At 33.6% G+C, this 22917-nt stretch overlaps 3 protein-coding genes across 4 annotated transcripts in view; 1 reads left to right on the top strand and 2 right to left on the bottom strand.

The window, feature by feature from the left end:
- Positions 8063-10833, bottom strand: LOC105161362 (heavy metal-associated isoprenylated plant protein 3). 2 transcript variants are annotated; one of them, XM_011079020.2, is made up of 5 exons: positions 10684-10833; positions 10378-10549; positions 9489-9730; positions 9200-9290; positions 8063-8884 (listed from the first exon to the last, which is right to left on the bottom strand). In XM_011079020.2, exons 1-5 carry the CDS (start codon positions 10825-10827, stop codon positions 8277-8279), a joined length of 1257 nt encoding a protein of 418 aa, XP_011077322.2. In that variant the 5' UTR covers positions 10828-10833; the 3' UTR covers positions 8063-8276. The 2 variants fall into 2 exon arrangements, with proteins under 2 accessions (XP_011077322.2, XP_020549732.1); XM_020694073.1 differs by having other exon boundaries at positions 10666-10707.
- Positions 13254-15759, top strand: LOC105161361 (zinc finger protein 593). Its single transcript, XM_011079019.2, has 4 exons — positions 13254-13421; positions 13514-13622; positions 13729-13791; positions 15419-15759. Exons 1-4 carry the CDS (start codon positions 13337-13339, stop codon positions 15519-15521), a joined length of 360 nt encoding a protein of 119 aa, XP_011077321.1. The 5' UTR covers positions 13254-13336; the 3' UTR covers positions 15522-15759.
- LOC105161360 (ABC transporter B family member 1) overlaps positions 17442-22917 on the bottom strand; it is a 6314-nt gene continuing 838 nt past the window's right edge. Inside the window, exons 2-10 of the mRNA XM_011079016.2 lie at positions 22830-22884; positions 22552-22727; positions 22262-22462; positions 21927-22186; positions 21522-21838; positions 21196-21419; positions 19839-20212; positions 19040-19754; positions 17442-18925 (exon numbers count right to left, since the gene is read on the bottom strand). Of these exons, the coding sequence (XP_011077318.1) occupies positions 17669-18925; positions 19040-19754; positions 19839-20212; positions 21196-21419; positions 21522-21838; positions 21927-22186; positions 22262-22462; positions 22552-22727; positions 22830-22884 (3579 nt within the window). The 3' untranslated portion in view covers positions 17442-17668. The remainder of the gene's footprint in view (positions 18926-19039; positions 19755-19838; positions 20213-21195; positions 21420-21521; positions 21839-21926; positions 22187-22261; positions 22463-22551; positions 22728-22829; positions 22885-22917) is intronic.

The following is a 22917-nucleotide window of genomic DNA, read 5'->3' as shown; positions in this document are numbered from 1 at the left end:
ATTTATCATTTATTTTAATTTGACCAAATCCTACACAAAATCGAAATGAAAATTTCTTTGTATTTTATATATATATGTTTTAGAACGGGCACAACGTATATTTTAATGGGTGCAAAATTTCTATTGTAAGAGTTAGAGGATAATATAATTGGAAAAGGCAAAATTATCCATGATCATTTCAATAATTAATCATATATACTATTATTAGTCATGCTTTATCTTAAATATAATTATCAAAATGATGTGATATATTGATTTATCAGATGAAAATTATTTTTGGAAGTTACTTTTGATATTACATGAACGATAATTATTATTTTTTGAATCAATTAAATATCATTTTTTCTTAAATGTTGGGCAACATTAACATATACACGTTCTCATTTTCTAGTGTGTATATTACATATAAATTAACATATTTAATAAAAATAATGTAAAATTATTAAAAAAAATTCATTGAATATTTTTATTTGTTTACAGATCAGAAGTGATAGAGGAGAAACGTAAATTTAAATCTAAGATTTCTCATTTTAAAAAATAAATAAAGAGACGATGAAAATTCACTTGATTTATCACTATATATATAAAGAATAAAGTCTACTTTTCCTTATATATATTTATAATAATATAAAGAATAAAGCCTACTTTTTCTTATAATTGATGGCATACATAGCGACACCAAAATCTAAAATATTATTTATATTCTTAAATATAATTATTATTTATTAATTTTAAATGATCCACATTATGTTCTAACCGTTAATATGCTATTATATTTGTTATCTATTTATACTCGTGTTAATAACTCGATTCGCTTTTTTGTTATACATATATATAATAGGTTAATTTCACTTAAACTCTCTTTAAAATATAAAATTATATTTTTTTAAAAAAAATAAAATCACACTAATACCCCTCTAAAACTTCACTATTTACAACCCACCTTTTTTCGTTAGAATTTAGATAGAAAATACTGATTTTAGCAGAAAATAAATATTATATATAGCAAAATATATATTTTTTTACTAACGTTAATATTTTTCGTCAAAACTCTAATTAAAAAAAAATCATGTATAAATACTGTAGCTTCAAAAAATATATAAATATAATCTTAAAAAAGTTTTTTAAAAAATATAATTTAATATTTTAAAAAAGAATTTACGTGTAATTAAGCTCATAATATTTGAATAATGATGGTTGGCGCAAGGATCAAAATCTCCATAATAGTTTTGCAAACCATCTTTAATTAGCAAGTGAGAGAGCGAGAGAGAGACGTGGATTATGACGTGGCGTCCGAATTCAAACTCCAACGTAGAGCCAACAAGGAATGACGTTGGCTGGCCCCACCAATCACTTCCTGTCCCCACCCAATAATTTTTTTTTTTTGTTGTTTTTCATTTTTGTACTTTATTAATTATTCCACCAGCTTCCATAATCCCTAACCCATTTCATACCCTCATCACTAAAAATATAAATTATTTTTAAAAAATATTTGTGCTTTAAACTTAATAATATATTTACGATAAATTAGCATATCTTTAAATATAAAAGAAAAGAAAATTAACAATGAAAAGCCATTTGGATGGTGCTATGTGCATGTATGTATGTATGTATGTATGTTTGATGATGATGTATGAATAAGGTGTGGGGAAGTCATAGAGTTATAGTCAGAGCTGAGTCAGAGACACTAGAAGGCCACTTTTGTTGTCTGTATGTGGGGGAAGGTGGTTTTATGATGATGATGATGATGATGATGGTGATGTAAGCCATTCCCACATCTAATTTTATTTCATTATCCCAATCTCTCATGACCATGGCTGCTAAAATTAGGTTATCCCAAAACCTTGATTGCATCTCTCATCTATTTTATTATACCTTTGCTTCTCCTTCATCACTCTATCCTCATCAATTATCTAATTCCTTTTTTATTTTTATACTTTCTTTTTAATAATTCATTATAATTATATTATAAATTTTATTCATCAGTAATTAATATACATAAATTATCAATATCAAATATATATAATTAATCAATAATTCGTATTACAGTAGACTGCCAACTACTATTATAATAAATCAATATTCACATATTTATGGGACTCAAACCTGCAATCTTCTAATCATAAGACCTCAATTTCACCAATAAAGTTAGATTTTCTGACCATTTTTATTAGAGATTACATATATAATAGCTCATTCCTTTTTTTTGGAACAAGATTAAGAGGGTATTTGGGTGACCTTATAAGCTTCTTAAAATAATTAATTTAAAAAATACCATAAATAATGTCTTTTAAACTTAGAAGATATTATAAAGTGTTTGATTATTTAACTTTTTTCAAATGAACTTAATAAGTTAGGTCAATTTTCTTTAGTTAATTATAAATTTATGATTAATAATATATTATAAGTTCTATAATTTATTTTATCCAAATATTTTTAAAATAAAATCTAACATCTTATAAAAATGTATAAATTTATAAGATTTATTAAATGAATAAAATCAAACCAACCACCTTCCAAATGAGGTCATTTAAGTTGGACAGGGCTAGTATTTATTAGTCATTTAATTAATAGTTGTGGATGTTGTGGGGTCCTACCATCATTTGAATTAATGACTTTATCACAAGTTACATAATACAAATTAAAGTTTTTATTATAAAATAATATTGTATTTTATATTTCAATTTAATATATAAATATCATGTACATAAGATATTTTTAAAATATATGGATGATATGAATCACATACTGATTATGTCTGTATATACATAAGATATTTTTTGAATATATGGATGATATGAATCACATACTGATTATGTCTGTATATAATTAAATATAAAATATAACACCATTTTACAGTGAAGTATATGATCGACACAAATAAAGTGATTTTATTTATGTATTTATTGTTAAAAAAAAAATAGGTATTTCATAAAAGTAGTGCTTATTAGGTAAAGTAGAAGGCTCCATTTTATTTTTATTTTTTGCAAAAAACATAAGAATTAAAACAGGCTTTGAGTAAATACCTACTATTGTTTAGACTCTGAAAGTATTATCATAGAAGTCATTAACTATTGATAATTTTTCATAGATTAAATTAAAAATATCCGTCATTATTTACAAAATGATCAATACCCTTCTGATCTTAACGTTCGTCGAATAATTATCCCAATCCATTGGTCTTATGTTTCAGTTTATTTTTACGGTGAATTGACCAAAATTCGCTTGTGGAGTATTAATTATAATTTTACGTATTGAGTTTTTTATGGACTAATCGGATATTTTTTTTTATAATTTTTAATTTTTTTTTATCCATTTTGTTGAATTTCTTAATAATTTTTTTAATTTTAAAAAATACCGCAAGAGCAAAGTTGATATTCTAAACCTCCATCGAAAGATTATAATTTCATTAAATAATAGGAGGATATTTATAATTTTTTATAACGAGAGGATATTTTTAATTATACAAAAGAAAAAAAAGACTTTAAACAAGGACATAATTTGTGATATCTAGAAAGCTCTAATTAAGAGATATATACCAACTTTCCAAAAATTCAATTAAGCCATCATTTAAGCACCAAGTTAATTATTATTAGCAATAATGAAAGGTAAGAACTCATTATATCAAAGTGGGACATTAGAATTTTGTAATCCAATGATAATCACTCATTATTAATTATCTTTTATAAATAATTTAAAGTAACATCACATAATTAAGCACAAGAAAAAGTAATTTAAGTATATAATAACATAAAATATCCGGAATAAAATTACAATTTTTCTTTTTAATTTCACTTTATATGATGTACATTTTATTTTATTATATATATTCTGATCCTACAACACCCTGCATTAGTGGACTTCTTTGCTTTAATCTTAGATGAAAAAACAATTATGGAAATCGTCGTTTACGTGTAATTAGACCTAAAATCGTTATCATAACAAAAAGGCATTTGTCGCATTTGTCACTTTGCACTTTTATTTAGTCCAGATGTATGTTTCTAGTTGTATTTACACTTATTAATGGACTGCCAATTGATGTGGGAAAATAAAATTAAATTTATCAGAATGAGTCTGAAAAATATATGACAAAGGGTACGTGGGAGACACAAACAAGAAATCACAATCAGATTCAACTTAAATGTGTATCTCATATAAAAAAAATATATATGGTGTATCTTGTAATATTATACAAAATTATATTTATATATTTATATTTACTATGATTAGCGTTTATACGTGCTAAGGGAATGTTTGCAAGCGCTTCAAAAAAATATTTTTCAGCTCCTACTAAAAAAAGAATACTTTTGAAATGTTTGAAGTGCCAATTTCTGGTTTTTGAAACGAGTACGAAATGCGCTTTTTGATAATGCGTTTTCTAGCTGCTTTGCTGTTTTTGTAAATAAATTCAACTTTGTTGTTTACTATTTTACCTTTATTATAATAATTTTAATTCAACTTTATTGTTTTTAATTTTTTTTAAAAATATATATTTAAAGTTGATACTGAAAATTTTAAATTATTTGGATAATTTAACGATGATCGAATTTACACTTTCACATATTTAATATTTTAAAAATTTTATATTTTATTTGCTATATCATCTAATTATATTCCTTGGTTCACATGATATTATTATTTGATCAATTAATACAATAGTATCTTTTGCAATCATGCAAGTTTAATTGTTGCGTATGTAATCAACATTTTTATTATTTAGTGAGAGTATTATAAAATTAAACACATAATTTTAATATTTTAAAAACTAAATATGAAATATACTAATAGAAATAAAATTTATTACTTTTTATGAAAAAAATCATTGTTCTTGACAAAAATAAGTCAAATAATGAGCAAAAAATTGTATCTTTTTAACATATAGGGGTAAAATGGTATTTAATTAATTAAGTTTATTTTAGAAGTGATTTTTCTCCAAGCACTATCCAATTATTTTTTATTTGTTTTTTTTTTAACAAACACTACCAGCTTTTATTTCTGATACAACTTTCAACTCTTTTATACAAAAATCACTTTTATAAAAGCAGAAGTTTTTGCAAACACTGCCTAAATTTGCTTTAACGATTTAAAGAACGAGAGTTCTGTGTGCTTAGATTTGTTATAATTATAAATATATCTCGTTGTTTGAAAATTTATAAATAATTTCTATACGGTGGGGTGGAAATTACCATTTATCTTGTTATTTTTTTAATAAAAATATTTAAAAAATATAAAAAAGATGAGATGGATAAAATAAATAATCCATATAACTTATTATATAGTCCATAACAATATTTTAGAAAATTCTAAAAAAATAATATAAAATTATTATTCATAATTTAAAAGAGCATTTCAGAGGCTAATGAATGAACTTGTTGTTCGATGTACGTGAAAATCAAAGTGTATATATGATTTTTTAAATAATAATGAGATAATTTATATTTATGGCAAACTCCATGAGAGGTGACTGTAATTTATTCTAAATTTTCGTATAAAACAATTACCGAAACAATTTTCAAGATTAATTGAAAGATACGTGGTTGGTTGTTGTCGCTTTATAGATGAATAATGTGGGATTTTGGGTTAATTATAATATTAAAACAAATTGGATTTCGATTTTATATTATTGTGATATATTATTTTTTTTTGCATATGGGGATGAATTCGATTAATTTTTATTTATATTTTATTAAAGCGTTAGAATAATTGGAGTGACTGTTCAGTCCCAATCAAATCAACACTCTATCTAGTTTATCACTTATGTACTGCAACTGCTAATTGCTTGAATCAATTATTAAAGCAACTACAGATATGAGACAAAGGTGCATGTCACTGCATGAGACGGAAAACCACGCAATTGCTTGCACGATTTGTCCCCAAACACGACTTTTCATGCCTCACAAAACTTCATCTTACCATTTTTCCCCCCTCCATTGCAATCATATTATGATTTCAACTGCTGATAATTATAATAATTAACAGTCTAATTATTAATATTAAATGTTATATATGATTTCTGAAGGGGGCGTTAAGTAAGATTTTTAGTAAACGACAAACGAAAATTTAAATTAACTAATTATTGCAATAAAAATTCAATGACGAAATGAAAAATAAATAAATAACACTTAGGTGTAGAAATTATTAATTAACTTGCTGGATATTTATTATTATTAATATGTATATAGCCTTTTATTGTGGTGAAAAGTCAGGAATTTAAACAATAATCTTTAAGGGAAATCTAGGGTTTCATGGCATGCAGCTGTTGGACGTTCTTAAAGGTTATTTCTTCATGGGAGAAGACAACGTCGAGATTTGTAAATTATAGTACAAAATTTCAGTTTGTTGTAGAAACGATCAACTCACTACTTGACTTAAATCGTACACTATGGGAGATCAGCTTTCCGAGCCCAGAGAAGTCACTAAAACCCTATTTTGCAACATTTCGGATGTTCTATTATAAATTAGTATATTACTTACATTTGTTATTAATTGTACTTCACACACGTCACACGTATAAAAAAACTTTTGTTACATATAAATAACGATCTATATTTCATACCCATAATTTGTTTATGTAAACTGCAATATATATAAAAAATAAAACATTATTTCTAATAAAAAAAATTCAAACTTTGACGAATATTTATGATTGTGCAGTATCAATTAGTGATTGATTTTGTAAGTGGGACCAAAACATTAGTTATATTTAAAAATTATGATAAATGTTCGATCATAATTAAAACCATTCCAATGTTGATTATTTATGATCAAAACGTAAATTTTCACATTAATTTAGTTTGATCCTAATATATATATTTGATGTGGGAATGTTTTTACCACAGGCCTTGGGAGACTTTCCAGATGTTACACTGATTTCATGTTGGAACATTTCTCATTCAAGGCTTCTGTAGAAGACCTTCTCGAGACTCTTTATTAAGGTCTTGCAAAAGTCCTCAAAGTCTGCCTCAAAATCACAAATCCATTATTACAGGCCTTATATGTTGCTATCAACCTCAATATATACGGATGACTGTAGCCTTTAGACCATCAATTCCATCAAGGGTGTATGTAAAAATCGTATAATTAGACCAATAATTATAAACATGTTTTTCTCCCAGTCAGTTATAATTTTTGCTACCTATACTATTTTATTCTCTCTTTGTGAATCTGTTCCAGTCACTGACTTGAGTGTCGGAAAGCCTATGTTGAAAACTCTCCAGATTACATTGTTCTTGGAGAATACCTTTATGTGGAGTAGCATCACATAAACCCCTCACTAAAATTTTCCTAAATGTACACTATTATCTTTTGGAACAACGATTTTATTAATTTGTCATGATTTTTAAATCGTAATAATTTATAATATAGAGAGTAATAATTTGTTTTGTAGTGCTTGACAGTTGACATCCATAATACCACACAGACACACTTGTCAGTAATTAGCAATTGCACCCGTGCAAACTATACTCACAAACACACACACGTTGGAGAAGCTAGCAGAGTCATTTTCTTAAATAAGAATTGATATATAAGGCATGGGGCATGCAACTATTAACTAAATATATTAAGAAAATTCTTACTTAAAATAGATTTGTCGAACTAAATCAACTACAGAGCAAAAGTAATATACTTGTCATGTGACTAAATCACTCTCTCTGAACAATATATACATCAGTCACACCGTACATATATTACACCTACCATATAATTAATTTAAATCTGAATACTTAATTAACCTGAAGAGGACGTATCCCGACAAAAACCCTCACTTTCAATCCTCATAAGCAGCCCTCGCAATTGCATAAATTTAAAATTAAAGCAAGCTTTATAGTTAATTAGTAAAATTAATTGCAAGAATAAGACATAATAATCTTAATTGTTTAGGACAAACCAAACACACTATATGAAGGTCAGCTTGGATCATTTCTAACCATCGGTTAATAACCTTAATATCGCCGTCATTTTAAAGATAACATAAATAACACAAGCAATTCATAAACAAAAATGAGTATTAATTAATTTAATTAACTAACAACGTAAAACCACAACTACCACCGTACAAGTTAAACAAGAAAAACAACACCGGCTAGCGGTTTGAATATTTCTACTACATCGTACAAATGCTTCTCCGAAAAGGAAATTTTGTTCTCATATATATATACATTGTTATGTATATATATGTATTACAGTTTTTACGTAACAAATTGTTTTTAGTATTTACAATTGAAAATTCCAACTCTTGGTTTTAAGACAGAGAGCTGTTTAATAATTATCCATCTTTACATAATAAAACATCCGTTAGGATTCTCGTCGCTAAACATATGATCGTTGGTATTATCGTTCATATTTAAGTACGTCGGAGGTGGCGGAGGAGGTCCGTGTGCGTACTGCACCACGTACCCCGTATTCGGATAACCTTGATGATGATACATGGGCACATGAACATAGTCTTGATTGGCATAGGTTTGATTGTACATGGGCATCGCATAGTATGTGTGCGGATTGAAACTATTGTACTCCATCTTGTTCACTTCAACTTTCGTTCCTTCGTTCCCTTTGCTTCCCTCTCCGCCACCGTCACGTTTTGATTCGTCGTCCTTTTTGTTACCGCCACCCTCTTTCTTTTCATCACCACCGCCACCACTTTTGCCGCCTTCTTTGTCTTTTTTCTCCTCTCCAGCACCACCACCACTGCCGCCTTTCTCTTTCTCGCCTCCGCCTACTTCTTTGACGTTCTGGTTTGAAGCGTGGTCGTCTTTCTTGGGAGGAACAATCTCTACACCTCTTTTCAGCTTTTCTTTCAAGTACGTGGTGAGTTTGTTCGTGTCCATTGTTCCAATCACCGTGACCAAATGTTTTTCTAAATCCGTCGTCACCCTGTTAGCCCCTATTCAACAAGAAAATATTTTATTCGTCACCAATTAAGTGCAAATAATATGAAGAATAAAATAAAAAAGCCCAATTTTTATTTTTATTTTTTAGAATTTTCCTAAGATCATATATAAAAGAATATTCCTCATCTATATTTATTAATTAAGACATACCAAATCCCTCCATAAATAATAATAATAAAATAAATAAATAAGTTAGTTTCCATATGTTAAAAGTGATGATGTATATACCTAACTCAAATATTTCATTAATATTTAATTGATTAATAAATTAAAAAAAAAACGTAATAAAAATAGCTGGACTAACCCACCATTAACGTTCTTTAATATGACACGCTTTATCTTATTTGCGCATCCGTCACAGTGCAGCTTGATTTTCATCACCACAGTGCTAACCGCAGCCTGAAATACAACCACCACAAATTAAATAATAATAATTCATTAATAATCAAATAATTCATTAACGCAACCACAATTACAATTACTGAAAAATTCTCACTTAAATTAAATTAATTACATAAATATATTAAACTTATCGTATAATTAATTGACATTCGATCAAACTTAGTCGAGTGAGAATTTTCTCGTAACTACAATTACCTCCTTGGGTTTCTCACTGTCATCGGGCGCCTTCTTTTCCTCTGCAATTTTCTTTTCCGGCTTCTCCTCGGCCTTCGTGTCGGCGGCGCCACCACCTCCGCCGTCCTTTGGGGGGTGAGGGGAGATGAGCTCCACCTTCTTCTTGGTCTTGGTTTCAACTCTCTCCCGGAGCCAAGCGGGGTCCAGATTCCCCGTCACAGTCAATCTCTTGGCCTCGCATTCAGCCTTCACTTTCTCAACACCTTCACAAATTGGACCACACACCAATAATTTTAGGCCCGAAGCTTTATTTGCTGCACCTTGTGCATCATTATACATGTGTGATGTGTCCCATTAAATATCTTTAAAGCTCAAATTTAATCGATATTTTTTTAGAAAAAAAAAACAAAATGAATATAAACTTTTAAAAAGAACTGTAATGCAAGAATGTGGCGTGGGAGGTAGTAATTTTCTTGTTTTTTAAAAAAATTGAAATTATAGTGTATTCATATTTTTTTTATTTAAGGAGATTTTATGCCTAATAATACTTTAATGGGGTGAAATAAAATTAACCCACAAATTTTGGATCTAAGTAGTAGGCTAAAATAAGTGGAAGACAAATTTTATTTTTATAATCTTAAATTAAAAATACGGAAATAGGTTTGGTAGTTTATGAGTGTGTCACCTAATTTTCGTACTATTATTAAATAACAAAGAAGGTAGCAAGAAAATAAAAAATATGAATGGATGGAGGATTCTTGCATGATTTAGTTGGATTTGTATTAATTATATAATAAATATAATACATTTATAATGTAATTAATACATAATTAAAATAAAAATGAAATAAATGTATCATGCTTGTTTCATGATTAGTTAATCCCACCAAACATAATTTCCATGGAATTACCTTCGAAATGGCTGACGGAGCGTCTGACTTTCTTGGCACAGCCTTCGCAATGCAAGTCGAGCTTCAGCACCACCGTGATTGGCCCTTCGTCTGTTTTTGCACCGCCGTCCGCTGCCGCCTTCTCGCCGCCTTCCTCCGCCTTCTTCTCTGCTTCATTCTTAGTCTCAACTTTCTGAAAGAAAAAAGAAGAAAAATACATATTAGAGCAAAATTACCCCTTGCTGCATGCCTAAGTAAGAATTCAGGGTTACCTGAGGACTGTACTGTAATAAGAGGAAGATTAAGGACCTGAAGGAAATTAATTACCTCTCCCATTAAGCCTGTTTCTCTCAAGAACTGGTTTGTTTTCTTAGGATAGGAAGTGCAAATTGTTTGAAGGGAGAAAATGGAGGCAATCGCCGGGATATATAGAGCAGAGTTTTTGATGAAGTCATCTGGGGCCCACCTCATAAAAACATGTATGTATATGTATGGGGTATGTATGCATGTATGTATGAATGGGTTGGATGTGGATGGGAATGGGGCATGGGCCTGATGGGAATGTGATGCCGCCCAAATAGACTGATTTGGAATTTAGTTTCGTGATAAATTAGCTAACTTACTTTAGTGGAATGACTATGCTACCCACAGTCCAAATGTATTAGGTGGACTTTGCTAAACCACATTGCTAATTACAATTAACTAACCTTCAAAACACACATGCTCCACAAACCAATACTATAATTTAATCACACTATCAAAAAGTATACAAGGTTAAGGAAACTTCTAACCCTATTAAATCAATCACAGAATGAATGTGATATACGGTATCATGTCATTAATCACTTTCTCTCAACTATACATCAACACACAGTAAATATATTATATAATTGGTCCAACTCCAAACAGATTCGATTTGAATTAAAATTTCCCTTAATGTGCATTACACATTGTTCTTGAAGTATACCAATATCGCAAACATCCTTTAATATTGACAATATAGCAAAAAGACCCAGTCGAGAAGTTCATATCAATGCCCTCATTGGAAGACAGTAAATACACGAAAATATTAAAAAAAAAAATGAATTTTTTTATGTTTCTCTACTTGTTTTTATGTTAGGTAAAGTTGGTTGAGTAGCTTCGAATCATGTTACTGAAACTTATGTTATGTGGAGCAATAATTGTACTGCAATGTCCCATTAATTCATGTGAACGTACAAATTTTCCTTGCATGTGATCTTAACTATACTAAACTAAAATGAGTCACCACAGTACTATACATAAACTTTCGTAATTTCTAAGATATCCGAATACAAGGTTAGCATTTATTAAGTCTGATCAGTTGTTAATTCTTCTTACATATTACTCAATGCTACAATTGATTAAAACGTGAAAATTAAAGGGGAAAAGAGTCCATCTAAAAGGAAAAGCGCACTTTCAGTCAATACACTATTAATTGTTGGTAGCGAAACATACCTGTTTGATGAATAGCGACTTAGCTCTGGCCGCCGGGCAAGAATTCAATGCACTAGTTCAAAACTTTGACAAAAATTATAAAGATGAGAATTTGATGCAATTAATATTTATTCAGCAAGAAGTTGGGGTATCTTTCTGTTCAATGTAATTCTCAAATTTGACTTCGGCGTTCGGACATGCACGTGGGCTTGGTGGCTACATTTCTCTAGTAAAAATCCATGTGTGATATTTCAAATACTGTCATACATATGATCAAAACCATGAAATGCGTTATATATATATATATATATATGTTTAGAGGGTTAAATGTAAATATATATAGTTTTTGGATGAAATTACTCAAATTCGAGCCATATTTATTTAAGTTTATTGAATTATAAAGAAAGTGTGAAATCATTATAAAATTTATACAATTTTTTTATATTTACTGATATCACAATCATAATCTACTCTTATCATATATTTACAATCTAAATTAAAACTCAGTGACAATCGAATATATCCAGAAAATGGAGTGGTTAGATTACTCAACCCCATCCACCCGATCTTTCTTTGTATGTATAATGTCTAGAATTTCCCTACTCAAGAGAGGACATTACATCAACGCCCCTCGATCTAAAAATCCCGCAATAAATACATAACCACACATGAATTATCTCTCCCATACCAAAAAAATATACATCATGAGACCTAAAAATCTAAGCACGTCAGACAGTATATCAATTAAGTCCAATAGCAACAACCAAGTCCATTTCAAAGTTTGATGAATGGAAAAAGTGGTGTGGCTGCTGCAGCCATCACAACTCAACTTCACCTGACACTTGCATAGGAAGTGGGATTATCAGTTAACAAGAAATGGTGGAATAGTGAGACCATAGTTCCGGATTGTGGTTAGTGAATGTTAAGTGGGTGATGAAATGCAAGAGAATGAAGAAGAAGAAGAAGATGTCGTCGTCTGCTCTGCTACAAACTAAAAAAACGGACACAGGTTAACTACTTGTGCTTCCCTTGTCCTTTTATGCTCTTACTTTTCATATTCATTCATGATAACAATAGATTATTGTGATTAAAATCACACATCCCATGTTGTCCAATGTTAAATAATGATGATGATTAATTAAAATTGATTTTATAATTATTTTTTTGGGAACTATGCATGATGTAGTCTCATTTTATCCGTAAGGTAATAAAAATATCCATAATTAACGACATTCAGGGCACCAAAAATATTTTTCTCACTTACTTTTTATATTTTTCATTCTACTCTTTTAAAATATGTTTTCTGAAAATTCTACGTCAATATTATTTTGCCCGAATCCCTTTTTTCTCTAGCCCAATATACTGCTCAACATGGCCCAACAAAAGACAATTGGGTTGTCTTTACGACCCGCATTTAGAGCTTTAAAATAATGAATCCTTGTTCAGAAGCCCCCTTTTTTCCCAAATTAGGGTTCTAGATTCTGCTGAAAAGGAACTACCCTAATTTCACAAACCGCTTCTTGGAATGGGTGGAAAGTGCCCTCACAGGAGCGTGAAGAAGCGCCGCTACTCTCACAAAACCGCTCGCCGCACGAAATTTCTTGTCAAGGATATCCTTTTTTATTTGTGTTTCATAATTCTGTCTCTGAATTTTGATTTTATGCTCAGTTTTTTAATTTTTCTTGACTGTTGACGGTTCTACGCGACGACGCTGTTTATGATGAGCTTCACAAAGGGGAGGGAGAAAGGAAGCAATTGCCAGTAGATGAAGATCTTCCGGGGATGGGCCAGTATTACTGTTTACACTGCGAGTAATGTTCAAATTTTAAACTTTGTTTTTGTTATAAATTTCTTCTTCTTCTTTTTAGTTCTTACGAAAATTTTCATGGAGTTTAACTAATTGGTCATTTTTTCCAGTCGGTATTTTGCTAGTGTGGCGGTGAGAGATGAGCATTTCAAGACCAAGCGACACAGGAAGCGGTATGCTCGCTGAAATTATTGCATTGCATCCTGTTTTCATTTTTTTTAAGCTTTGGTTAACAAAATATGAACTTACTCTACGTTTCTAGCAAATTAGATTACAGTTTATTATATAGTTCTTTAAACATGTTGTCTTAAATTTGAATTGACGGCTGAGCACTAGAACTTGGGTGCCACTATAGTTTACTCTCTGTAGATTTATAGTCTTTAAAGAAACAATACGTAGAAATGGTTGTTTGCCTAGGAGCTTCTGATGAAAAATAGAATACTCGAATATGGAATCTTTCGTGATCCTAAGGTAGCTAGCTAATCTATCCCAGATCAATCTGTTGAAAAAATATGACGAAACTCTGTACTTGCTGAGGGATCCTACTAATTAAATTGGAAATACTGGTATCAATTTCTCAATCTTAAGTGTATGTAACCGTGTAGGGGATTTTTGAGATTAACTTGTGAAACTGATAATTGAAAGCACTAGCAAATGACGAGAATATATTCCAATCCAAGGGAGTGTATAACCCATCCTTGGTCAGAAATGATTAATTTCATTCACCAAGTATTGAACTTTAAAATCTATTAGGATATCGATAATCAGATGATTTGACCCAAGCATTTAAATCAAAATTTATTATCTCATTTATTGACACAATAGTGTTCTATATCAATTTGATAATAATATTTGTATCTATAAAAATAGTCGTTGAATCTAGACCAAATCATTGTGATAGTTAAATTACACAACCTAGTTTTCCTACACGTACAAGTAAACTTGCAAAACACGCAATCGATTTTTTTGCTACCTGCAACAATCATTCATGACAAGTATGGATCATTGACATCTTGGACAACAATAGAATAATTGATATTGAATCGATTTGTCAGATCTATTGGTATTGATTATCGTGTAAAGAGCAAATCAAGACAAAAAAATACTTAGAAAAACTCAAATTAGCACAAAGCTCACAACATAATAAATGGGTTCAACATTTCCGTTGAATTGCAAAATAAACTTAGTTCTGCTTTTCCTTGTTTGTGAGAAAACAAGGCAGGCAACCCTTCCAAAATATGCAAACAGCCTTTCTTTGTTGTGCAGACAGCCTTCACCCGTCGATAGGCCGTAATCATATCTGATTGAGTGTTCGGATCTGTTATGTTTTTACTTGTCCCTTTGTCCCCAATAGGTCCGAATAGTTCGTTTTAACTCCATTTTCATCAAAACTTGGAATAACCACTCCTACATCCACAAGATAGTGATTCAAATCATTTGTGCACTAAACTCCTCTCAAAATACTAAAGATGAACATAAATAAAAGAATGAATTGTGTCTTATCATGAGGTCGTCTATTGAGTAGTGATTATAGCGTCACCTCGATTTTGGCTACTTCTCTTCTATTATCAAGCCTTGTATGGTATGTTGATTTCCTAATGCTTTCTTTTTGTTGCCGGGAAACAAAAGTTTTCTTGGGCAAGATGGGGGTAAAGCAAAGAGATATTGGATAGGAAAGTAATGTTCAGTCTGTTTACCTTCATACTAAGAAGTTGTCACTGACTCACTTTTATGTATCTTTGCCAAGGAAGTTGTGTAGAGGTTTTTGTTTTGCAATTAGTTAACGTTGTTTCTGCACAGTTTGAAGCAAATGATGGGGCCTGCTCCTCACACCCAACTTGATGCTGAATTGGCCGCTGGGATGGGGATGCCAGACAATGGTCCAAAGTTGATGTCAATGTGAAGTTATGGTTTCGTTAATACAGTCAGTCTGTGTGGCAAACAGCTCTCTTGTTTTTTTTTTAATTATTATTATTATTTATCAAGATGCATTTCTAAGACAATGTTAGAGCGTACAATTTTCACCATCAGATTATATAATTTGTTTTACCATAAATAGTTTGATCTGTAGGCAGCTACTAGCGCTGTCAATGATTATTGTGCATCTGGTTCACAATGCTGCAATAGTTATCTTTCCGAAACACTCTCCACATTGACGTGTTTGCGTAAGACCTATGGTCTGTGTTCCTGCCTGGAGGAAAAGCAGGAATTAGCCTGATAAAATGCCAGTTCTAGGTTTGGATTTGGTTGTTCAAGTTAATCGCATTTATTAGGTAATTAACCACATGATCAAACGCAAATAAATGAATTGATACTCTTTATGTAATTAAATAATTTCAGATTTTTCATTTACATATATATGATTAAATTAAACTGAATTTGTTTTTACTATTCCAAATAAGAAGATTTAATTGTCATTGGATATTTTTTTCAATTAAATTTAGCATAAGTCGATCATTTTCATTCCAGAGTACGCACAAAATGCCTTTTCCCCCATCAAAAGTACTGATTGAAATATTATAAATCGACAATGTAGATCAATACTATATACACAAAATAACTGAGTTTTACAATAAAAATTTGAATACTTTACATTCAAATAAAAAATCAATGAGCACAAGACCGTAGTACCAAGAACACCTTTGAGCATCATCTCATCGGTGCTGTATGATTGCAACTTTAGAGTTTGTCTTTCACGCCATCTTGAAAAGGCTTTTGAGCTTAATTCCCAAAATGGGGAAATAATAGGAAATGGTCCACCAGCAATAGCAATGATGAATTGAAGGTCAGTGAGATTTAGGCAAAAAGCCCTGTTCCCATCCACGCCCACCCAGCCGAACAATCCATTATCACGTATGTCCCCATCATATCTCCTCATGCAACCCTACTGCCAAACCCACTCTTATTACGGAAAATTCTACTTGAAATTGAGTTTGGTCCAACCTAAATCAATATATGATAAATGCAATACACATGTCGTGTGATTGGTTTATAATTTAAGAAGAATGACCGATTACGTAGTATTTTATGATTAATTTGAATCGATCAAATTTGATTTGAGTAAAAAATTATCTCTTATTACTTCTTGTTGCATCATCACGTTTCACGTCCCTTTGTCCTGTTTTCTTGCCTATTTGTGCAACCAGCACGTGAGGTTTGGTCACTGATGTTTTCCCTTCTCCTCACAATCACTTCCATCGTAAAGCATGGGACATTGGTCCCCGAATATGGTCCCAGTCGGAAGGGTCTGACATATAACATTATATGTACTTACACACACACAGATAATGTATGTGATGTGAATAAATTCAGTAAAGTTGTCAAATTGCTTTTGAATGTTAAGGAGAATGCCTGAATAGGTTAAGATCTGTGCCACTTTTATTGGAGTCTTGATCTAACGTAATTGTTCATTTGGACTATGATTGCGGATGGCGAGGCATGTTGCTGTGGATGGGCGGACCATGTCCTGTCCGTACAATGATACTCTTCTATGAAAAATCTGGTTAAAAGTCGGAAAATGTATGCATCTAATAGATTATCACTTGTATTTTCCAATTTCCTACCTTAACCCGGTGCTGGTGCTGACTTGATGGGTAGAGGGTTTTCATAGAGAAGGACTACTACAACCCTGACAAGTTATTTCGTTTAGAAGTATGCATGTTGTTTGTAGCGCGCACTCGTCATGTGATAATCGTAATTTCGTTACATATTAAGCTCAAATTTGAGTAAGCTGAACTGAATTCAAGCTAAAATTTCTTGTCACTTGGAGGTCAGCAAAGTTGCACACCAACTTATATTTTTACATGAACTTGAAGGAAAAATAAGTCTGAAAAAATGGGGATGCTATTTGGCATTGGAAGTGTAGATTCATAAACAGATTTGAGGCACAGGAAACAGCTATGTATTCATAAAATTTAGATATTAATACACATGCTATGCTATGACAAAATGTAAGAGATCCAAAATCAACTTGGGAGGTATTCAAGATATGATCCTTTCTACTTGTACCTTTCATAACCATCACTGCACCTCCCGATCCTGATGCCGCCCCTAAGAACTCGAACCTGCAGATGCCACCATGCTCACAGCTTGCCCATGCGAGAATCTTTGTAACTGTATCATGCGCGCATATATCCCATCAGGATAACTTTTTAGTAAATGAGAATGAGAACCTTGTTCCGCTACTTTGCCATCATCAAGAACTGCAATGACATGCGCGTTTCTGATGGTCGAAAGCCTGTGTGCAACGAGAATCGTTGTTTTTCCAGCACAAGCACGGTCCAGAGCTTCTTGTATGCACCTTTCTGACTCGGCATCAAGCGCGCTTGTGGCTTCGTCTAGCAGCATTATCTCTGCTTTCCTCAAGAAAGCTCGAGCTATGGCTATTCTTTGCTTCTGTCCTCCAGATAACTGTACTCCTCTCTCCCCAACAAATGTTTTGTAGCCGTTAGGCAATGATGATATGAACTTGTGAGCGTTTGCTAATGTTGCTGCTTCAATTATCTCGGATTCAGTAGCTGACTCATGCCCATAGGCTATGTTTTCATAGATGGTTGTGGCGAATAGGCACGGTTCTTGTGGCACCACTGCAATGTGGCGTCTCAGTGACTTCAGATTGTATTTTCTGATATCCTTTCCATCAATGATTACACGCCCTGACGATGGCTCATAGAACCTCTGTATGAGTGAAATGACTGAACTCTTGCCACAGCCGCTAGGTCCGACGAGAGCAAGAGTTTTCCCAGCTCGAGCGCGAAGGCTCAGATCCCGGAAGATTGCTATATCAGGCCTGGTGGGATATGAGAAATCGACATGCTTGAATTCCACTTCACCACGGAGGCGGTCAGGAATGATTGTAGCGTCCGGATCATCGGGCTCGATTTCAGTTCTGCGGTCGAGGAGTTCAAACACAGAGCGCATTGCACGGCCGCCCTTGATGAAGTCCGGAGCAAGGGTCAGTGTTTCAGCAGCCCCATTGGCGGAGACCATAAGGACCATGAAAACGCGAATCGTCTTGGAAAAGTCAGAGATTCCGTGCTTGACAAGCCAGGAGGCATACCAGAGGCCGAGAGCATAGGATCCATAGAGCAAGAATTGAGCTATTCCGTATCCGCTTCCAGCTATCTGTCCCTTCCAGAAGCAGCGGCTGAGAGGAGGTTGAAGGCTGGAGGTGAAAAGGCCAACTATTTTGGATTCGGAATTGAAGGCTGCTACAGTTCTTACATTTGCTACAGCTTCCCCTGCTAGCTGTGTGGCCTTTGAGTGTGCTGCTTCTAGGTCTCCGGAGAATCCATTCATGAACATTTTCTGTTGAAATCACAACAGTCTGACTTAAGGGAACTGTTAAATATCCTAGAATTTTATTCATAGAGAAGATGATCTAAAAGTCATTTTGTTTCTGTTCTCCTAAGAATCACAAACCTGTAAGACTGTAGCTGCAACGACGACAGGAAAGACAGCAATGAGTACAAGAGCGAGGCGCCACTGCAATACAAATCCAGCAGTACATGCAACTAGCATAAGAGCTGAGTTCTGCATTATAACAGAAATCCTGTCTCCAATTGCTGACCTAACATTATTTGCGTCAAGAGCCAGCCGCGCTGCGATTCTGGAGCTTTCATTCTCTTCCCTGTCAAACCAAGCCATTTCATTTTTTAGCACTGCCACCAACATTTTCTCTCTGACTCGTTTCGTCAAGTTCTCTCCCACGACATCCCAGAAGAAATGCTGTAACGTGTTGAAAATAAGGGCAGCGGATGAAACTCCAATTAGAAGATAGCAGTATTTTGCAATTTCCCTGATCATGTAAGCATGATCTGGATTGTAGTAGACACTAAGAACGGCACTCAGCACGTAGGCGAAGAATGCACTAAGAGAGCCACAAATAACAGAGCCTACGGAGCCGACCAAAGCATAAGCCCATTCAGGAGAATTCATCTTTGCTAGGCGCCAGAAAGAACTGGCTTGCTCTTTGAACGGAAGCTTCTCAAGCCGATAACTTGAATACGCAGCATCCATGGAGAGGCTGAAGTCTGAGGTGGAGAAGTCGGATAATCTTCTTGAGTAGGGCGATCGACCATAGGAAGAGTTTCTCGTGATTATTGGCGAGCTTACTGAGTTTCTTGCACTAGAAGGCCTGAACAGGAAGAACCGTGTCAAGAAATAAGTCAAATATGGATTTTCCAGATTTCTAGTAACAAAATTAGATAGGATAAAGAACCTTGCACTGCTCTTTCTGGCATTGTTGAGGGAAGCTTCATGAGCTGCTTCCTGCATTCTGATGAGCTTGGCATAGAAACCGTTTTCTCCTTTGGCAATGAGCTCATCATGGGTTCCGATTTCGGACACGCTACCCTGCTGCAGAACAGCCACGAGGTCAGCTTTTCGAATGGTGGAGAGACGATGAGCAATCACCAGAGTAGTCCTTCCAATCATGAAACGATCGAGGGCTTCTTGCACTAGCTTTTCTGATTCAGAATCAAGTGCACTTGTTGCTTCGTCCAACAGTAGTATTGCCGGGTTCTTGAGCATTGCCCTTGCTATAGCTATTCTCTGCTTCTGACCACCCGATAGTTGCAATCCCCTCTCCCCAACCTGCCATTATCAAATTAATACTCTAACCTATGCATTCAATCGAACTTCCTGACAGCTATGATCAACATTTTAGTCCATGAGTTGCATCATTGAATTCAATACTAAAAGTAAGATCCAGGAATCAAGTTGTCGACAATCTCTCTTATATCGCGCTTTCTGGAACTGCTACTGTCATGAAATATATATTCTTGCACGTGGCCCTATCAAACAGTTAATTTTATTTTAAATAGTACTTAAAACAACCCGACGAGCCCTCCTAAATCTTGAGCAATTATATATTTTTTAAGGGCATCATGTTTATTATATAGCCAGAGCAGAAATCTCTAAAGACTTGTCTCATGCCATTATTTATTTCTCTTCTGGTTTCACTTATTACCATCCTCACAATGTAAGAAACTTTCTTGTTTTTACAAACGTGAATGGAAACCAACATTTGCACATGCATTGTTGACTGAAGCCACGTTACCTTCGTTTAAATGAATGACCTAACACTACCAGACTCTTGACTCCATAAAAAATGTTAGGTTTGGTTTGTTGACCAAACAACTCCATTCAGTCATTGGTGCAATAAAATATCAAATGAACGCCACTTCACTCAACCTACATTAAGGGATTCTTGATGACCATATTCACCTCCCAGGCAATGAGTAATATCTTCACCATAAAAAGGCATAAAAGTTAGGCTGGCATGTCCACTTCTTCAGGGCTTCCTTGTTTTGTACCAAAAAGTACATTTGTAATAAATGTTCAAGTCTTTGTCTAGTCCCTTGCCATTCTCTTGGTAATTACTTGAATATATGAATAATAACTATTATCGCAGCTAATAAATACGGTCTCGACCAAAGTTTAGGAACTCTGTAGCTGCTTTACATGGATATGGAAATAAGACCACGAGCATACTTCGTTTATGATATTAAACATGAAATCATGAGACCAGTCACAGTGGACTAGATAATCTTTCAGATGCAATGATCAGAACTAACCTGCGTATCATAGCCATCCGGAAGCTTGACAATGAAAGAATGTGCATTAGCGACTCTTGAAGCCTCTTCAATTTCAATTAAACTTGCATCAGGCCTGCCCAAAAGTATGTTTTCTTTGATGGTGGTGGCAAAAAGTGCCGGTTCTTGGCTCACCAGCCCAATTTGCTGCCTCAGCCATCTCAACTTTAGTGTCTTTATGTCATGTCCATCTAACAAGACTTGTCCTGTGCAGCAATTGCAGCTAGTTACTAACAAAAACCATCTCGACGACTAAATGAATTAAGCACCAAAAAATTTAGTAATGAAACTATAGCGTGGATCATCACCTGAAGGGGGATCATAGAATCTCTCAATGAGGGATACCACTGTGCTTTTTCCGGAGCCGCTACTACCTACCAAGGCAATAGTCTTTCCGGCTGGAACAGTAAGAGAGAAGTTGTTGAGTACTCGAGTTTCCGGCCTAGAAGGGTAGGCAAAATCCACATTTTTAAGCTCCAGTTGACCTGTTATGGATTCTAACTCCAAGCCCGATTTCCTGTTTCTCTCAACACCCGGCTTGTGATCAATTATGCGGAAGATTTTAGCAGCTGCAACTCTTGCCTTGGCAAATGCAGCCATACTTGGAGCAGATTGCCCCAAAGCCCTGTAAATGAAGAGAATCTATTGAGACAGAAGTTCTGAGTAAAGAATAAACTCCGCAGACAGACTACCAGAACGGACTAAGAACTTACAGCCCACCAATCATGACTGCAAACATAGTTGCTATTGCCAGTCCTCCGTTGGTGAAATGGTGCCTAACCATGTAACCTCCATACCAGAGCAGAAGAGCATAGCAGCAAAAAACAGTAAAATATGTAGCTCCAAGGCCCATTCCCTTTGCAAATCCACTTCTGTAACCAATCTTTTGAGCAACCTTAAGGGCTGCAGAGTATGCTTGTAACGCTCTTGATTCACCGACGAATGCCAAGACGGTTCGAATTTGGACTATTGTCTGCGAATTGGAGTTCAATTAAGGAAAGCCCACAAGGAGAAACAGAACATTGAAGCATAATTCAATATCTCCTACCTGTTCTGCAATATTTCCTGCCTGTGAGAGAGCTTCTTGGCTCTTGCCAGAGAGCTTGGCCAATGTGACTGTGTGAATGGCTCCAATCACAGCTATGAGAGGAACCACAGCAAGAGTGACCAAAGCTAGTTGCCACACTGCAGTAAAGCCCACCACAAATCCGGACACAAATGTTGCCATATAATGCAAGAAATTTCCTAACTGTAAGGAAAAAAACAGCACTAATCATTTTCCAGTTATATGCCAAGAATTAGAAGAAAAGATCCAGTTGGGCTTTCTCCTTCCTTCACCTTTTCACTAATTGCATCCTGAACCATTACTGCTTCAGTGTTGATGGCGAAAACCACATCTGATGTTCGAACCTCTGTATCAAAGAATTCAATGTCTTGGTTCAAAGCAGCCTCCAAGTACTTGATCCTCATCTTTGTTGATTGCCTCTCCCCAGTCCACATCCAACATGATATCTCTGCAACCAATCGGATTGTCCTAATTTGAATCAAGAAACTCAAAACAACACTCCTTAAACGCAACAAAAACATCTTTTTTTATCCTTTTTGGACAAATTTACCTGCCCATGAAGACGCCCATATCGCAGCTCCCACTATAAGAAAGTAAAACGCATACTGCAAATAACCATCAAGACAAAAAAACAGAAT

Source organism: Sesamum indicum, linkage group LG5 (assembly GCF_000512975.1).
Source record: "Sesamum indicum cultivar Zhongzhi No. 13 linkage group LG5, S_indicum_v1.0, whole genome shotgun sequence".
Lineage (NCBI taxonomy): Eukaryota > Viridiplantae > Streptophyta > Magnoliopsida > Lamiales > Pedaliaceae > Sesamum > Sesamum indicum.
This window is presented reverse-complemented; position numbering and strand designations above follow the sequence as displayed.

What these genes read in the sequence shown, in the direction of transcription:
- LOC105161362 (XM_011079020.2), bottom strand. Translation starts at nt 10,827, where the DNA reads ATGAGGTGGGCCCCAGATGACTTCATCAAAAACTCTGCTCTATATATC. An exon ending in AAACAGGCTTAATGGGAGAG is followed by an intron (nt 10,550 to 10,683) that starts GTAATTAATTTC and finishes TTTTTCTTTCAG; the next exon opens with AAAGTTGAGACTAAGAATGA. An exon ending in CATATTAAAGAACGTTAATG is followed by an intron (nt 8,885 to 9,199) that starts GTGGGTTAGTCC and finishes CTTGTTGAATAG; the next exon opens with GGGCTAACAGGGTGACGACG.
- LOC105161361 (XM_011079019.2), top strand. Translation starts at nt 13,337, where the DNA reads ATGGGTGGAAAGTGCCCTCACAGGAGCGTGAAGAAGCGCCGCTACTCT. An exon ending in TATTACTGTTTACACTGCGA is followed by an intron (nt 13,623 to 13,728) that starts GTAATGTTCAAA and finishes CATTTTTTCCAG; the next exon opens with TCGGTATTTTGCTAGTGTGG. An exon ending in ACCAAGCGACACAGGAAGCG is followed by an intron (nt 13,792 to 15,418) that starts GTATGCTCGCTG and finishes GTTTCTGCACAG; the next exon opens with TTTGAAGCAAATGATGGGGC.